The 15,366-nt window shown below is 34.0% G+C and overlaps 1 protein-coding gene across 1 annotated transcript in view; it reads right to left on the bottom strand.

The window, feature by feature from the left end:
* The window catches only part of COL24A1 (collagen type XXIV alpha 1 chain), a 404,873-nt gene that overhangs the window by 296,860 nt on the left and 92,647 nt on the right, over positions 1 to 15,366 (bottom strand). The window contains exons 9-12 of the mRNA XM_058439743.1: positions 15,283 to 15,327; positions 10,686 to 10,739; positions 9,494 to 9,538; positions 1,742 to 1,795 (exon numbers count right to left, since the gene is read on the bottom strand). Of these exons, the coding sequence (XP_058295726.1) occupies positions 1,742 to 1,795; positions 9,494 to 9,538; positions 10,686 to 10,739; positions 15,283 to 15,327 (198 nt within the window). The remainder of the gene's footprint in view (positions 1 to 1,741; positions 1,796 to 9,493; positions 9,539 to 10,685; positions 10,740 to 15,282; positions 15,328 to 15,366) is intronic.

Below are 15,366 nucleotides of genomic sequence, written 5' to 3'. Positions count from 1 at the left end.
CATTCATAGTTTTAATGAAAATTTTGACATAGCCAAATAATATTAGGACATGGTACCCATGATGGGCCCAATATCACAAACTGGTCTTGTGTATTTATATGTTGAGACATGTCTTGATTTTTTTTTTTTTTTTTTGATACGGAGTCTTGCTCTGTTGCCCAGGCTGGAGTGCAGTGGTGCAATCTCGGCTCACTGCAAGCTCCGCCTCCCGGGTTCACTCCATTCTCCTGCCTCAGCCTCCCGAGTAGTTGGGACTACAGGCACCCGCCACCAGGCCTGGCTAATTTTTTGTATTTTTAGTAGAGATGGGGTTTCACTGTGTTAGCCCGGATGGTCTTGATCTCCTGACATCGTGATCCACCGGCCTCGGCCTCCCAAAGTGCTGGGGTTACAGGCGCGAGCCACCGTGCCCAGCCAGGTCTTTATATTTTCATATAGCCTGGTAAAAATTAGTGAGTGTGATTACAGCAATGTGGCTATTGATGGCCAGTGTCAACAGTGGGCTTAAGATCATTAAATCCAAGATGACAACATTTTACAAGGACATATAATTTTGGTTTATTAAATAATTTACGAGATAGAATAAGCTTATGTCAAAGGATCAGAAAAGGACTGTTATCATGAACAGCAGAGTAATTAACAACGTAAACTGGAATCACTGGGTCAAGAAGTAGCAGATCAATTCTTTGCACGATCAATGAGATACATCCTCTGTTAGTTTGCTGTAGTACATGAAGGTTAGGTGGCTTAGTTGTGGAATTATGCTTAAGATATTTTTTGCTATTGAACAAAATGACTTCCTATGCTCACCAGGGGAAAATCTTTACCTCATCTCACCAAAGATAGCTAAACATTTTGATTGTCATTACAGCATATTTAAACTCTTTGATTATTTCTTCTCTGCTGGGGCATTCACAAGTAATTACAAGAAAATACAGTTTAACTCACTCACTAAAAACTATTTATTTGAAAAATCCATTTAGCAACGAATCTGGTTCATTTTCATTTGCAAAAATCACTTGCCAGAAATGAATATTTTGGCCTGAACTGCATTATTATAATGATAGGGGTGAAGGCTGAATTCTGAATATGACTCCCTAATTTCAAATTCTATGACAATAAACTAATATTGTTCAATTCTACTGTTTTCAATTAATACTGGCAATGTAAATGAAGGAATACAAAGATAAATTACTGCATATAGATTGCATATAGCACTGAAAACTAGACATGATGAAGCTGCAATGCCATAACTCCTATTATTAACTTCATTAATCTTTTTAGTATAACAAACCATTTTGCAAAGGTTCTATCTTTACTTATAAGTACCCATATTTATTAACCGCTATCTCCCACTATTAAATTAAACAAAAATATATCTTCTAAGGCTAAATTCTTTACTGCATATTGCTCTCAAAATCAAGACCTGTCAAGAATTTATACTCAAAGATAATGAATTACAAAATAAAAATTTCATAATTAGGTATTTTAATATTTTGGTGTATTCTCAAAAATTTGAACTTAAAATACAATTATATTTCTAACATGCTATATTACTTTCCTTTAACAAAATTCAGTAAGATTTTCAAAAGTCAAATTACATTTCTGGCAGGTGATTTTTCTTAAACCTGGCTTGCTAACTCAGTAAGATTACTTCCCTGACATCTGATTTTATGACCCCCATCGTACATTATCACAAGTATATCACTTTAGAAATACTATTTGAAGGGAATGGACTTACCCTTTCTCCTTCAGGTCCCAGTTGTCCCGCTTCTCCAGGAGAGCCAATAAAACCCTTAAAACAAGAAAATAATCTGTATATTAGTTCATTTGAATATTCTCCCCATAAGTGATTCTGAAGTACTTAAAATTTTATTTGTAGTAGTACAAAATTACAAGACTTACAAGTGTGAATAACTTCCCCTCACCTAATTGCTTTTCTTCCAGAAGTTACAGATCAATCTTCCCATTAAAAAATATACAAAATATAATTTAAGAAATGGTGGCTAATAAAAATAAGCCCAAATAATTTCCTTCACTAAATTTTATAGTGGGCAGAAAATATATGTATATAATTAGCTAAAATTTTAGACAGAATGGAGGTATCAAAAGAATATAAGAAGTACAGTTGAGGAAGAGATACATTTCAATGTGGCAGGAGGCAAAGGCAATCAAAGAAGGCTTCAAAGGAGACTGCCACTTGAGATAGGTCTAGAGAGTAGGTAAAATCTTGGTAAATAGAGACATAATAGGAAGTCTTTGTTAATGGTAACAATTGGGGAGTGTTTGTAAATAGTAATTGATCACATTTTATACATAACATACTTTGTGTGTAAGATGGTTTTATATATTAGCTTTATGTGTAAGACCCATCCTGCCTTAATAAAGATTCCAATCTGATCTCAGAAACAAGGGATACATATAAATAACAATGCAAGGCACTTTATTCTAACATAACTTAGCTATATCTCACTTGTGGGAAATCTGTTTCATCAATTTTACAGATAAAGTATATGGTAGTTTAGAGGCTAGATTAAGGAGAGTCTTAAATTTCAGAATAAAAATTTTAGACTGTATATATTAGACAAATGGAAGCTACTGATTTTAGGGAGTATGGTAGTGCACTGATGTTATGCTGTATTTCTAAAAGATTAATCTGTTGATAGGATACAGCATACAGCCATGACAGGAAACACTGAATATAGGCCAACCTATTAGAAGGCTCTTTAAGTGGTCTAAATTTGAAGGTTTATGGGTCCAGATCATTGGTTCAACAAACATTATTTTAGTAGCCATTTTGTGTCTGTAAAGATTTTGGGGTTTATAAAGATGCATATGAAAGTCAATCCCCTCAAAAAGTACATAGTTTATTAGGAAAGAGGGTCATACAAATAAATAACTGTAATATCATTTGATAATTGTTACAGGATTATATAATAGGTGATATGACAAATAGACAATGGGAACTTTGGAAGCAGAATGACCAACTTTGCCTAGAGAGAAGATTAATGGTGCTTTGCTTTACTGAGGAAGCAACATTTGAGCTAAGTCCTGAAGAAAAGAAAAGGCAGGGCTAACAATGTGCCATCAGTCAATCAATCAGAATGAAATGACACAGCATTTGCAAAGAATTGCAAATAGTCTGTGTGATTGGTGGGCAAGAGGTGAGTTTGGAAAGGGTGGCAGGGGGTCATGTCATGAAGAGTCTTTTTTGTTATGATGGAAAGTCTGCAATTTACACTGTGAGTCATTAAAAAAACTTAGACACAATTTTCATATAATCATATTTTCACTTTATAAATTCACTTGGATTACAGTGGGTCACATATGTCTTTGTCTATAAGAATCAAGAGAAAGATGACTCTAAAGTTTACAGTCGGACTGATAGACAAATGTTAACCACTGATAGAAATATGGAAAATAGAAAAGCTGAGTTTAATATAAAGAGGATGAGTTTTGTTAGTTATTTTGAATTTGTGGTTATAATGAGATATTCGAATGTAATTATCATGGCAGGGAGTTGGGAGATGTGGGGTTCATAGAAAAAGCTCATAGAGAAAAAAAGTCTGAAGGACAGATATGTCTGAAGTTTTAAAGACAGACTGAAGCTTTGAGGAGAAAATATTAGGAAAAATTATCACCGATCAGACAGAGGGTGAAATAGGGGTGTGAGAGAAGAGTAGTTTTATGGATGCAGAGAAAAGCCAAAGTTTAAAAGAAATTGAAGTAGAGATACAGTAGGTCATTTTTACTAAGTTCTAAATAAAGGTTTCTTATTTTGAATCACAGAATGGGTGATTTTTCAGAGTAAATACTTTCATAATAACAAATACTGAAGAATTCAAGCATTAAAAAAGTAATTGTTATTTCTATACCCATTCCAGCATTATTCACAATTATCAAAAGGTGGAAGCAACCCAAATGTTCATTAACAGATGAATGAATAAACAAAATGTTGTATATACATGAAATGGAATATTATTCAGCCTTAAAAATGAAGGATTCTGATAACTGCCACAACATGGATGGACCTTAAAGACAATTATGCTAAGTGCAGTGAGCCAGTCACAAAAGGACAGATAGTGTATGATTCCACTTACATGATGTACTTATAGTAGTCAAATTCATAGAGACAGAAAGTAGAATGGTAGTTGCCAGGGACTGGGAGTGGAGAATGGGGAATTGTTTATTGGGTACAGAGTTTCAGTTTGGGAAGATGAAAAAAGTTTTTAAGATGGATAGTGGCAATGGTTGTACAACAGTTGGATGTACTTAAGGCCACTGACTACATACTTTAAGAGGGTTTATAAATGGAAAATTTTATGTTATGTATATTTTATCTTCTTTATTTTAAAAAGAAAGAGATAAATGTCTCAAGAATCATATCTAAGTTGCCTAGAATAAAACTTTTGGCAGGTTTTAGTTCCTTAGAGTTTAGTTAAGTATTGCCATTAAAAAACTTGCCACCATCCATCTTGAAAACTTTTTTAGGTGTTTTTCCTTGTCAAAGATGCCTAAAATTGCCTTATGTTCCACAGATTGTATGAACAAGCAAAAATTAAAAGGAAAGAGGGAGAGAGAGAATTTGTTCCTTTATACATAACTTTAATAAAGTGAAACATCTATGATTTTCTTACTTGAAAGCCAAGCAGCTGGAGAATGGGAAATGTTTCTTTAAAAGTGAACCATACAAAAGTATTTCTGATACTTAGAGCATTTAGGATTATGACGACAAGCTGTGTACATTTTCACAATCATCTGTTGATGACTTCAAGTGTAGTCAGCTAACTTTTGTTTTAATATATACAACAGGAGTTTTGGTTATAAATAAAAAGAAAAGATACTCTAACTGGTATATACTTATCAGTGAACTAAATAATCAATTGATAACTCAAGAACTGAAGTCAGAACTCCAACATAGCCTGTACAGAGTGTAAAGGAACATTTTACAATTAGATATTTTAAATAGAATAATATTATAAGTAATTGCTTAGGTGTTTCATAGAGGTTTCTTGATCATCATTACACTGATTCTAACCGAAATAAGATGTCAACAGTACCAAAGAAACCACACAGAGTTGAGGTCATTCTCAAAATACCACCATTAAACTAGAGTTTACTGTGTAATGAAACAAAGAACATTAAAAATAATAACACATGTTTTTGCTTTTTGGTTTGAAGGTTGTAGATTCAGTTAGAAGCAATTTTGTGTCACCAGCAGGACCACCAGAGGGTCGGGAGAGGTTCTATATACTTTTACTTTTGGGGGCAGCTAGCACATTATTACATAAGGAAATGCCAAAGAAGGGTTTAAAAATTATGATGTTTTAAATGTTTACATTTGACAAAATATTTCTGCTAACACCAAAAAATACCAACAAATAACTGCCAATGAAAAGCTAATTTATCATGATTCATGAAAATATTCATGTACAATGCATAACATTAAGAATTTACCAGTAACAGGACACAAATTAAGTGAAAAACATGTATCCTATGAGTGTGTTTCTACGATTTTTGCCTTTTTAACTAGATTTGAAGTTAATGCTAAAAATCTACACTTGATAAAGCTGCACCCTACAACCCACTGATCTTTGACAAAGTCGGCAAAAATAAATAATCGGGAAAGAATACTCTGTTCAATAAATGGTGCTGGAAAACTTGCCAACCATATGCAGAAGAATGAAATTGGACTCCTACCTCTGATTGAGTTAATATATAAAAATTAACTCAAGATGGATTAAAGACTTAGTATGTAAGACCTCAAACTATAATCCTAGAAGAAAACCTAGGAAATACCCTTCTGGACTCTGGCCTGGGCAAAGAATTTGTGACTAAATCCTCAAAAGCAACAAATGCAACAAAAAATTTGGCAATTGCAACCTAATTAAACTAAAGGTATTCTGCAGAGTAAAAGAAACATCAACAGAGTAAATAGACAACTTACAGAACAGGAGAAAATATCTTCAAACTATGCATCTGACAAAGGACTAATATCCAGAATCTACAAGGAACTTAAACAAATCAACAAGAAAAAAACAAATAACTTTATTAAAAAGTGGACAAAGGACATGAATAGACACTTCTCAAAAGAAGACATACAAGTGGCCCCAAAACATGAAAAAATACTCAACACAACTAATCGGAGAGATACAAATCAAAACCACAAGGGGATACCATCTCACGCCAGTCAGAATAGCTATTATTAAAAAGTCAGAAAATAACAGATGTTGATGAGGTTTCAGAAAAAAGGGAACGCTTATACACTGCTGGTGGTAATGCAAATTAGTTCAGCCCCTGTGGAAAGAAGTTTGGAAATTTCTCAAAGAACTAAAAATAGAATTACCATTTGACCCAGCAATCTCATTACTGGGTGTATACCCAAAGAAAAATAAATAATTCTACCAAAAACACATCTGCACTCATATGTTTATTGCAGTACTATTCACCATAGAAAAGACATGGAATCAACCCGAGTGCTCATCAACAGTGGACTGCATGAAGAAAATGTGGTACATATAGACCATGGAATACTACAGTGCCATAAAAATGAACAAAACCCTGTCCTTTGCAGCAACATGGATGCAGATGGAGGCCATTATCCTAAGCAAATTAACACAGAAACAGAAAACAAAATACTACATGTTCTCACTTATAAATGGGAGCTGAACATTGGGTATACATGGACACAAAGATGGGAAAATAAACACTATAGATTCCCTAAGGAGGGAGGGCCAGAAAAAGGCAAGGGTTGAAAAACTACCTATTGGGTACTATGTTCACTGCTTTGACAACAGGATCACTAAAAGCCCAAACCTCAGCATTACACGATATACCCATGTAACAAACCTGCGCATATACCCCTAAATTTCAAATAATTTTTAAATCTACATTTGAGACCCTTTATGAATGTGAAATTCCCTCCTTATTCCAATCACACTCCCAAGTGTGAAACCTAACGAAAGTGTGAAAACCTAACTAAAAGTACAACTTAAGAGGGTTACAGCCTAGAAAACAATTTTCAATACAAATGGGAAAAGGAAAAAACAAAAGGATGTATAATACAATGCAAAAATGGTACACAGAAGAACAGTTATATGGATCACTGAAGCAAGATGACAAAATGCAGTAAGAGTAAGTTGTACAGTGCCAAATATATTTTGCATATATTCCTTGGAGTTACTAGTTATTGAACAGAAGAAACTCTCAAACTCAAATAATAATTATAGAATCCATATAGTAAATACATGCATACACTATGCCCTATACCTTAAGAATGCTAATCTTGTTTAACTTTTCACAACTACCTGAAAAGTAAGTTTCATCATGACCATTTAATAAATAATGAGATAAGAAAAATGAAGCACAGAGAGACTGAATAACATCAAAAGCCACAAAGCTAGTAAAAGAAGTATTAAGAGGCTGGGCACGGTGGCTCACACCTGTAATCCCAGCACTTTGAGAGGCCAAGGCAGGCAGATCACAAGGTCAGGAGTTCGAGACCAGCCTGGCCAATATGAAACCCCGTCTCTACTAAAAATACAAAAATTAGCTGGGTGTGGTGGCGGGCGCCTGTAGTCCCAGCTACTCAGGAGGTTGAGGCAGGAGAATCACTTGAACCTGGGAGGTGGAGGTTGCAGTGAGCCGAGATCACGCCACTGTACTCCAGCCTGGGCGATAGAGTGAGACTCTGTCTCAAAAAAAAAAAAAAAAAAAACCTATCTAACTCCACAGCCCATGTTCTTGGCCACTAATCTCTTCTGGCGTCCCAAATCCAAGTCAACATGTGTTTTCAGTGCAATTTCTAATAAAAAGTACATGACTTTTCCTCATTATGTGGTTACTTAATGCAAGAACAAAGACAGCATGAGCTAATGAAAAGAGGTCAGAGCTAAAGGTGAAAAGACATTGGTTCTAGTTCTAACCAGCTATAACTTTGCCAGATCAAGTAAGTTCCTTAGCTTACTATTTTTCTCATCAGTAAAATGGGGATAATAGGCCTGTTCTCCTACATCACAGGGCTGATGGCAACATAAAAGAATAAAATACATATGAAAGTATTTGGAAATGTTTAATAATTTTTTAAAATGTAAGACATCATTATTGCACGTATTGTTTAAATACCTTATGCTTTACTTCTTTTTAAAAGGCATGTTAGGCCAGGCCTGGTGGCTCACTCCTGTAATCCCAGCACTTTGAGAGGTTGAGGCAGGTAGATCATGAGGTCAGGGGTTTGAGACCAGCCTGGCCAATATGGTAAAACCCCGTCTTTACTAAAAATACAAAAATTAGCCTAGTGTGGTGGCACATGCCTGTAGTTCCAGCTACTTGGAAGGCTGAGGCAGGAGAATCGCTTGAACCCGGGAGGCGGAGGTTGCAGTAAGCCTAGACTGCGCCATTGCACTCCAGCCTGGGCGACAGAGCAAGACTCTCTCTCACCAAAAAAAAAAAAAAAAAAAAAGCATTTTAGATAATATAAGGCACAAATGTAGACTTTGGAAAATATTTGGCTATTAAAAATAAAGAATTTTAAAAACAGATTTTTTATTTTATACACTACATATATGATATGGTTTGGATGTTTGTCTCCTCCAAATCTCATGTTAAACTATGATTCCTAATGTTGGAGGTGTGGCCTGGTGGGAAGTGACTGGATTGTGGGGTGGATCCCTCGTGGATGGTTTAGCATCATCCCCTTGGTGACAAGTGAGTTCTCAACTGACATGAGATCTGGTTGTTTGAAAGCGTCTGGGACCTTCCATTTTTCTCTCTCTTACTCCCACTCTCGCCTTGTGACATTGTCTGCTCTCCCTTCACCTTCCACTGTGACTATAAGTTTCCTAAGGCCCTCACAAGATGCAAATGCTGGAACCATATCTGCATGGCCTGCACAACTATGAGCCAATTAAACTTCTTTTCTTTATAAATTACCCAGCCTCAGGTATTTATAGTGATGCAAAAATACATATACAATATAATATAGAAATGTTTATTTTGCTTCCTTAGTGAATAAAAATGGCTAACATTTCCTTTAATGGTTTGGGAGTAAAATGGGATGTTCTGGATACAATAAGGTTATTTCTTTCTTTGCAGATATTTCTTTACTCCTGACAGCTTTTGTATAATAAAATGATCTCAGCCTTGAACTACTATGAATTTCTTTACCTCTTCATATTTTTTACATGATGACTTCCTTAGGTCTGTATCCATTCATATATAAATAATACTACAAATGTTTATAGAGCACATTCTAACATGCCAGACATTATGCTATGGAAATAAATATAAAATAATGATGCAAAACCTACCACAATGAGACTGCTTTCTGTCATCATAGAAGTGAAAGCAACTACTGTAGTAAGCAAGTGTATTCAGGGTACATTTGAATTAAATTCAAAGCTACTAAGAGAGTGTAAAAATGCTAAGTGTTTTATATATTTCATTCTACTTTTAGGCAAGCATGCTTAACAAAATGATGGAAATGCCTACTTACTCGTGCACCTTTAGGACCTGGATTACCTTCTGGTCCAGCTAAACCCTGGTGTAAACAAAAGACATTGTCATCATACTACAGTACTTTTTAAAGAGTTAATAAATAGATTAATAAAAAGGCCATATAAAAAGGTATCATTTTCAAAACTATAGAATTCAGAACTCTGCATAACTAATGAAGATTACCAATGTTCAAGGAATTTTAGAATTTCTGAATCAAAAGAGGCATTGGAAATAATCTATACACAACATATTTTAGATATATAAAGTACATTAACACATTGTCAGATTTTTAAAATTTTTTTATTACATTATTTCTCATTGGAAGACTGTGTTGTTTTAAAACATTTCTAATTAACTTATTCTAAAAGATATTCCCATAGTTTTTTTTTAAAATATATTTTAAACTTTAGATCAATGTCCATATATTTACATATTCACGTTTTATATTTTTTATATAACATATATTATCACTTGAGAGTAAGAGTCTAATATAGAGTACCCTCTAAGTGTTTTTAAAGTCCTAAAAAATGGAATTTTGTTAACAATTTTTTTCTTATTTATTTCCCTCATTCTTGAGAATAAAAAAGATATAAATGTAACTTTATACATTTAATTAATTTTAGAAGTAATCAATTCATGAAACCTTAGGAAAGAAAGCTTGTTCTATTATTAATCTACAGGAAATAGAGAAAGTTAGAAATTATAAGGGAATACATATAAAATGATTAGAATGAATTTTCAAAACAGTATACAAATAACTGAATTCGGTTCAGATAGAAGTGTTTGGTAGTGGTATACTGTTTCTCAAATTTTTAAAACTGTGTTATTAAAAAATGATGTTTATTACAGAGAGTCTTAACTCTTACTATTACTTCATTTTGTTCAGTGACAGTATTGTAAAATCACTATCAGGACTGTTTTAAGAACTTATTAACACTTGTGCATTTTAATTTTGAAGGTTCCATTATACATCACATCAAACATATTTAAAAGCCCCCTTCCGATTTTAAATAAAACTTTCTGCAGAAAAATTGTAATGGATTTCTACAACTTTGATTTTGAAATTATTTCTCTATGAGTTATTCATTATTTAATAAAAAAACTATTTGAACATTAATTCTCAAAATCAGAAATACAATGTATTAATAAATAGGAACATAAAGAGAAAAGTCTAAATATAGTTACTGCACCTGCCTGCCAGGGTAGCCGAGTGAACCAATATTACCAGCAAATCCTGGAATTCCCTGAAATAATAAATAAAATAAACAGTATAGCAAAGCCAAAGGAAACCAATTTGGTGTATTTACAATACACAAGCTTGGAAATAACTTTTCCCCATAAAAATACGGAGTCCTATACATGGCTTATGTAACTGAAATCACCTATGTGAAGGAAAATGGACAAAAATTGATAAATAAAATAAGTAAAGCTATTAGATTAGGGCCCTAAATGATATATGATCATTAATAATGATAAATCTAGGATGGAAAAATCCATAGCTAAAACAGACATTTATTCTAGAGGAAGAGCTGGTATATTTCTTAATTACCAGTAACTTTTTTACCAGTAGATTGAATTCTTTCTTGTGTCGATCATCGTACAACACTCCTTAACAGTCTGAGCATGAGCCCCAGAAGACTAAGAGGGGCAGTAAACCACAAAACCAACCTCTACTTCTTTCCTAAAGTAAACTTAACCTTACAGTGAGTCTGATTAAGTAAGTGAATATTAAGTGGCAAATACCGTTATCATGACATAGGTCTGATCTAGTAAATTTGAATGGTGCTGTGGACTGAATGTTTGTGTGCCTCAAAATTCATGTTAAAATCCTAACCCTGCTGATAATGCCTAACAGTATTAGGAGGTGGCTCTTTGGAAGGTAATTAGGTTGGAGCCCTTATGAATGGGATAAATGAACTTATAAAGAGGCCATGTGAGTATACAATAAGTCAGCAGTCTGTAATCCAAAAGAAAGCCCTCACCAGAACCTAACCGGGCTGGCATGCTGATCTCAGACTTTCGGCCTCCAGAATTGCAAGAAATTTCTGTTGTTTATAAGCCACCCAATCTATGGCCTTTTGTTATAGCAGCCCAAACTGACTTAGACAGATAGTAAACTCATTTGGAATTTGCAACTTTGTATTCTTGATTTAAAACAAGGTTTGTTCAGGGAAGGCTGATAGATGGAGGCCCAAAGGCATAAGAAAGGAAAACTGCTACAGAACTGGGTGAAAAAGTGAGACAAAATATTATAACTTCTTTTTTTTTTAAGACTCTTTTTCATTGATACATCATTCATTCCTTCATTTACTCATCAGTTTATTCAGAGTTTAGGTCTATTAAATAATTCTTGACACAAGGAAATGTCAGAAGGTGTGTTGAGCTGATGACAACAATGTTAAGTTGGCTAGATTTCTTATTTATCACCTAAAATCCCTTTCCTGTTTGTTTATAAATGACATAATGAAAGATAATTGCACTTTGTCCTTCTGCTCTGAAGTAGATAGAAGAGTGTTACCTCCACTTTAAGTACAGATATGCTAAAACTTCTAAAAATTCGGAAAATCTAGAGAAAGAACAGACCAAGGAAATGAAAAATAGAGGATAATAGTTGAGTTTCTTCTCTCTACTTTTTTCAGAATTCATCTCTCACTTTTTTCCATCTCATTTCTCTCATTTCCTCTTCCCTTCCCTTGACCAAAATTAACATTTACTGAGCACTTTTTATTTGCTAAGCATTTTACATTTATGAGATAAACTTTTCTTCATTCTACATTTAAAGAACCTAAGATACACAGAAGTATGACAATGGACAACTGAAGAGAATGTGAATAAACAATGGCCTTCTGAGGATTACAGAAGAAATTCTTGTCTATATGTAGAGAGATTATATCCTATGAATTTCAGAAACCATATGTATGTATTAAATATTCCCCTATTGATATTAAATATTACATATTTACATAATATTTTATTCCTATAACATTTATTGAACATTTATCATGGGCCAGGCACTATTTCAAGTATTTTATAGGCATTATCTTATTCAATCTACTCAAAAACCCTATAAGATAGATATCATTATTCCCATATGACAGGTGAGAAAAAATGAGACATAAGGTGTTTATGTCACCAGTGGAAGGTTACTTAGCTAATAAGTAGGAAGTCAGGAATTAAATCAGCATGTCTAATTCCAGAGACCACCATTCAAAGGCCCGTTTCCCTGGCGTGAGTTTGAAGTGCAAAAAACATCCAATAGCACTCCAAGGAAAGTCCTCTAATTATGAGATTTGCTCTAGTATATTTACAACCGCCTTCCTATATGCCCCATCCAATTCCAAAACACACAGGCCCACATTCTAGAGATTCACAAAACCTTATATTTAGGTATGCCAACAGAAAGGAGTAAGACAAATGTAAAAGGCTGTTTTTATTCTGTAGGCCACTATCTATCTGGCTAATGAAAACCACCATCCCTTTTCCATTCCTTTCCTAGTCAAATTAAGTTAACTAACCTCAACAAAAAGGCAATCTGTTATAGAACATAAGTGAAATCCTATTTTGAATGGATTGTCACAGAGGGTGTTAAAGCAACATGTAGAGATCTAGCTAACACATTTTAGCTATGCAGAAAAAGACACAAAAGAATTCCACTCAATGTCTAAGTTCTGCTATACTAGAACAGCAGTAAACAAAATAAACAAGACTTCAGCATAATCTTTATATGGCATAAACGTATTCTGAGCCAACCACACCCTAGAATCACTGAGACAACCACAGAAACTCAAAAGAAACTCAAAAAAAATAGCATGACTTAATTCACTCTGCATTTAAAGATAGATTTTTTTAAAAAGTTGGCTCACTCAAATCTGCAGATCGGATGGAGTAATAGAGACACAGTTATATCAACAGCCCCTTGAGAAAACAGGAACAGAAAATTAGGAAGCCTGCCCTAATCTCACTTAAAACACACACTCTGAGTCAGTCAGACTTCATTCAGAATTCCGGCACTGCTCCAGCACTGCTACTATAGTTTCTCTGTTTTTTCATTAGTAAAATAGAATAACAGCACTCATTTTGTGGATAAAATAGAATAATGTGTAGGAATATATTTAAAAGTGGAAGTAACTGTAATAACTCTTAGTATTGGTGACATTAAGTTAATTGACATATGTAAAACAATAATTATACTACTAGAAGTTGTAGTTAATAGCAACATAGTTTGGCAAATAATAAGGGCTGTAAGTAAATGACAGCTCTTATTACTAGAGCTCACATAAATAATATAATTGCCTTCCCAAATGTTTGCTGACCAATTTGAAGATATTTACAAATTTTCGAGACAAATGTCTTCCAGCAAGTCAGCTATGCTCCTCTGAATGTCCACAGTATCTTCACAATTAAAATGCAAAATTATTTTAGCTGTTTCTCATAGTTAACACAAATTTTGCCTGCTTTTTTTTCTGGAAACAAATAGAATAGAAAGCAAGAACTGACTACAATATACATTTTCTAACCTTTAAAATTGGTTTTAGACTGTTCTAAAAAGTATATTACCCTCAGAGATAATATATACACCACCAGAAGTAGTTTATGGAGCAGTTTTGTGAGTGAACTCGTCAGTAATGACACATGGCCAATTTTTCACTTGTGAAGTATTAGGTTTCCTCCATTGGAATCCACATTTCTGCCAAAGCAGTATCCTACAATTTTTTTCTCCCCAGGGACTAATCCCACTCACCCTTCTCAGCTTTTTCTCCCATAAATGCTCAAATGCTTTTCAGTACATGTTTGATTTGCAGGAAACTGATATTACATGTGTTACAGATACATATATCACTTCCCTTGCCATGTCTAGTAATTAGTAATCTTGAAAAGTTGTGCTTCAGGGACTGAACAGAGTGTACTGTCTAACTTAACATGAATGAAAGGGAAAATTGGCTTTGTTTCTTCATTTATAGCTTTCCCTCCGGTACCATCCATCACATTTCTTCCTGGATCTCCCTTTAGGGTTTCCTGAGTCTCTGTGCTGATTCTTTAATAACGGTATCCATCACCTTAGTCAGTTTCTAGTATCTTACCCTTTTCACTGTTATAGTCACACTATATTTTCAATATAGTACACACTATAAGACACATGACTTTATTTTTTTCATGACATAGTGATATATTATTTTCTGATGAGAGAAAAGCAATAACATGATCAAAAACTAAATAGTTCCAAAACTATTTTGACTTTTAAATATTGTGTATGTGTATTATGGACAATGATATATGTACATTCTAATTTGGACTGTTATTGAAATTTATTTGCATTTCCTCAGGAAAAGGTCAGGGAACAAACAGCTATGGATTAGGCTTTAGTGAATTGGTAAGTTCCTGACATTGTACAAAAAAATCAAGTCTCTCTCTCTCTCTCTCTCTCTCTCTCTGTGTGTGTGTGTGTGTGTGTGTGTGTGTGTGTATGGATATGTTTATTTTCTGGGAAAGGATTCATAGTATTTATGAGACTCTCAAAGGGGTCTGTGAACTGCAGAAGTTTAAGAGCTACTAGTCTGAAACATATGGGGCAAAAGTAAAAAATGAATAACAGTGAAATATTATGTTATCGTTTTTTAAATAAAAAGATCTACAGCTAATCAATTAAAAGGTGGTCTTGCACTAAACAGAGTAAAAAAATCACTGAGAAGAAAAATTGAAAAAATGGGGGAAAATAATCTCTCAAAGGAGTTCTCTAACATGTGTCTTTTTCACACATGATACAAGTCTTATAAAGGAAGTACCTACTTGTTCACCTCGAAGTCCTGGGAGTCCAGGATGTCCTTTGAGACCCTGCAAAAGAATAAGTGGAGACATGCTATGAAAAGTAAA

This window comes from Hylobates moloch, unplaced genomic scaffold (genome assembly GCF_009828535.3).
Source record: "Hylobates moloch isolate HMO894 unplaced genomic scaffold, HMol_V3 SCAFFOLD_5, whole genome shotgun sequence".
Classification (NCBI taxonomy): domain Eukaryota; kingdom Metazoa; phylum Chordata; class Mammalia; order Primates; family Hylobatidae; genus Hylobates; species Hylobates moloch.
Note: the sequence above shows the minus strand (reverse complement) of the source record. Positions and strands in the feature narration are given on the sequence as shown.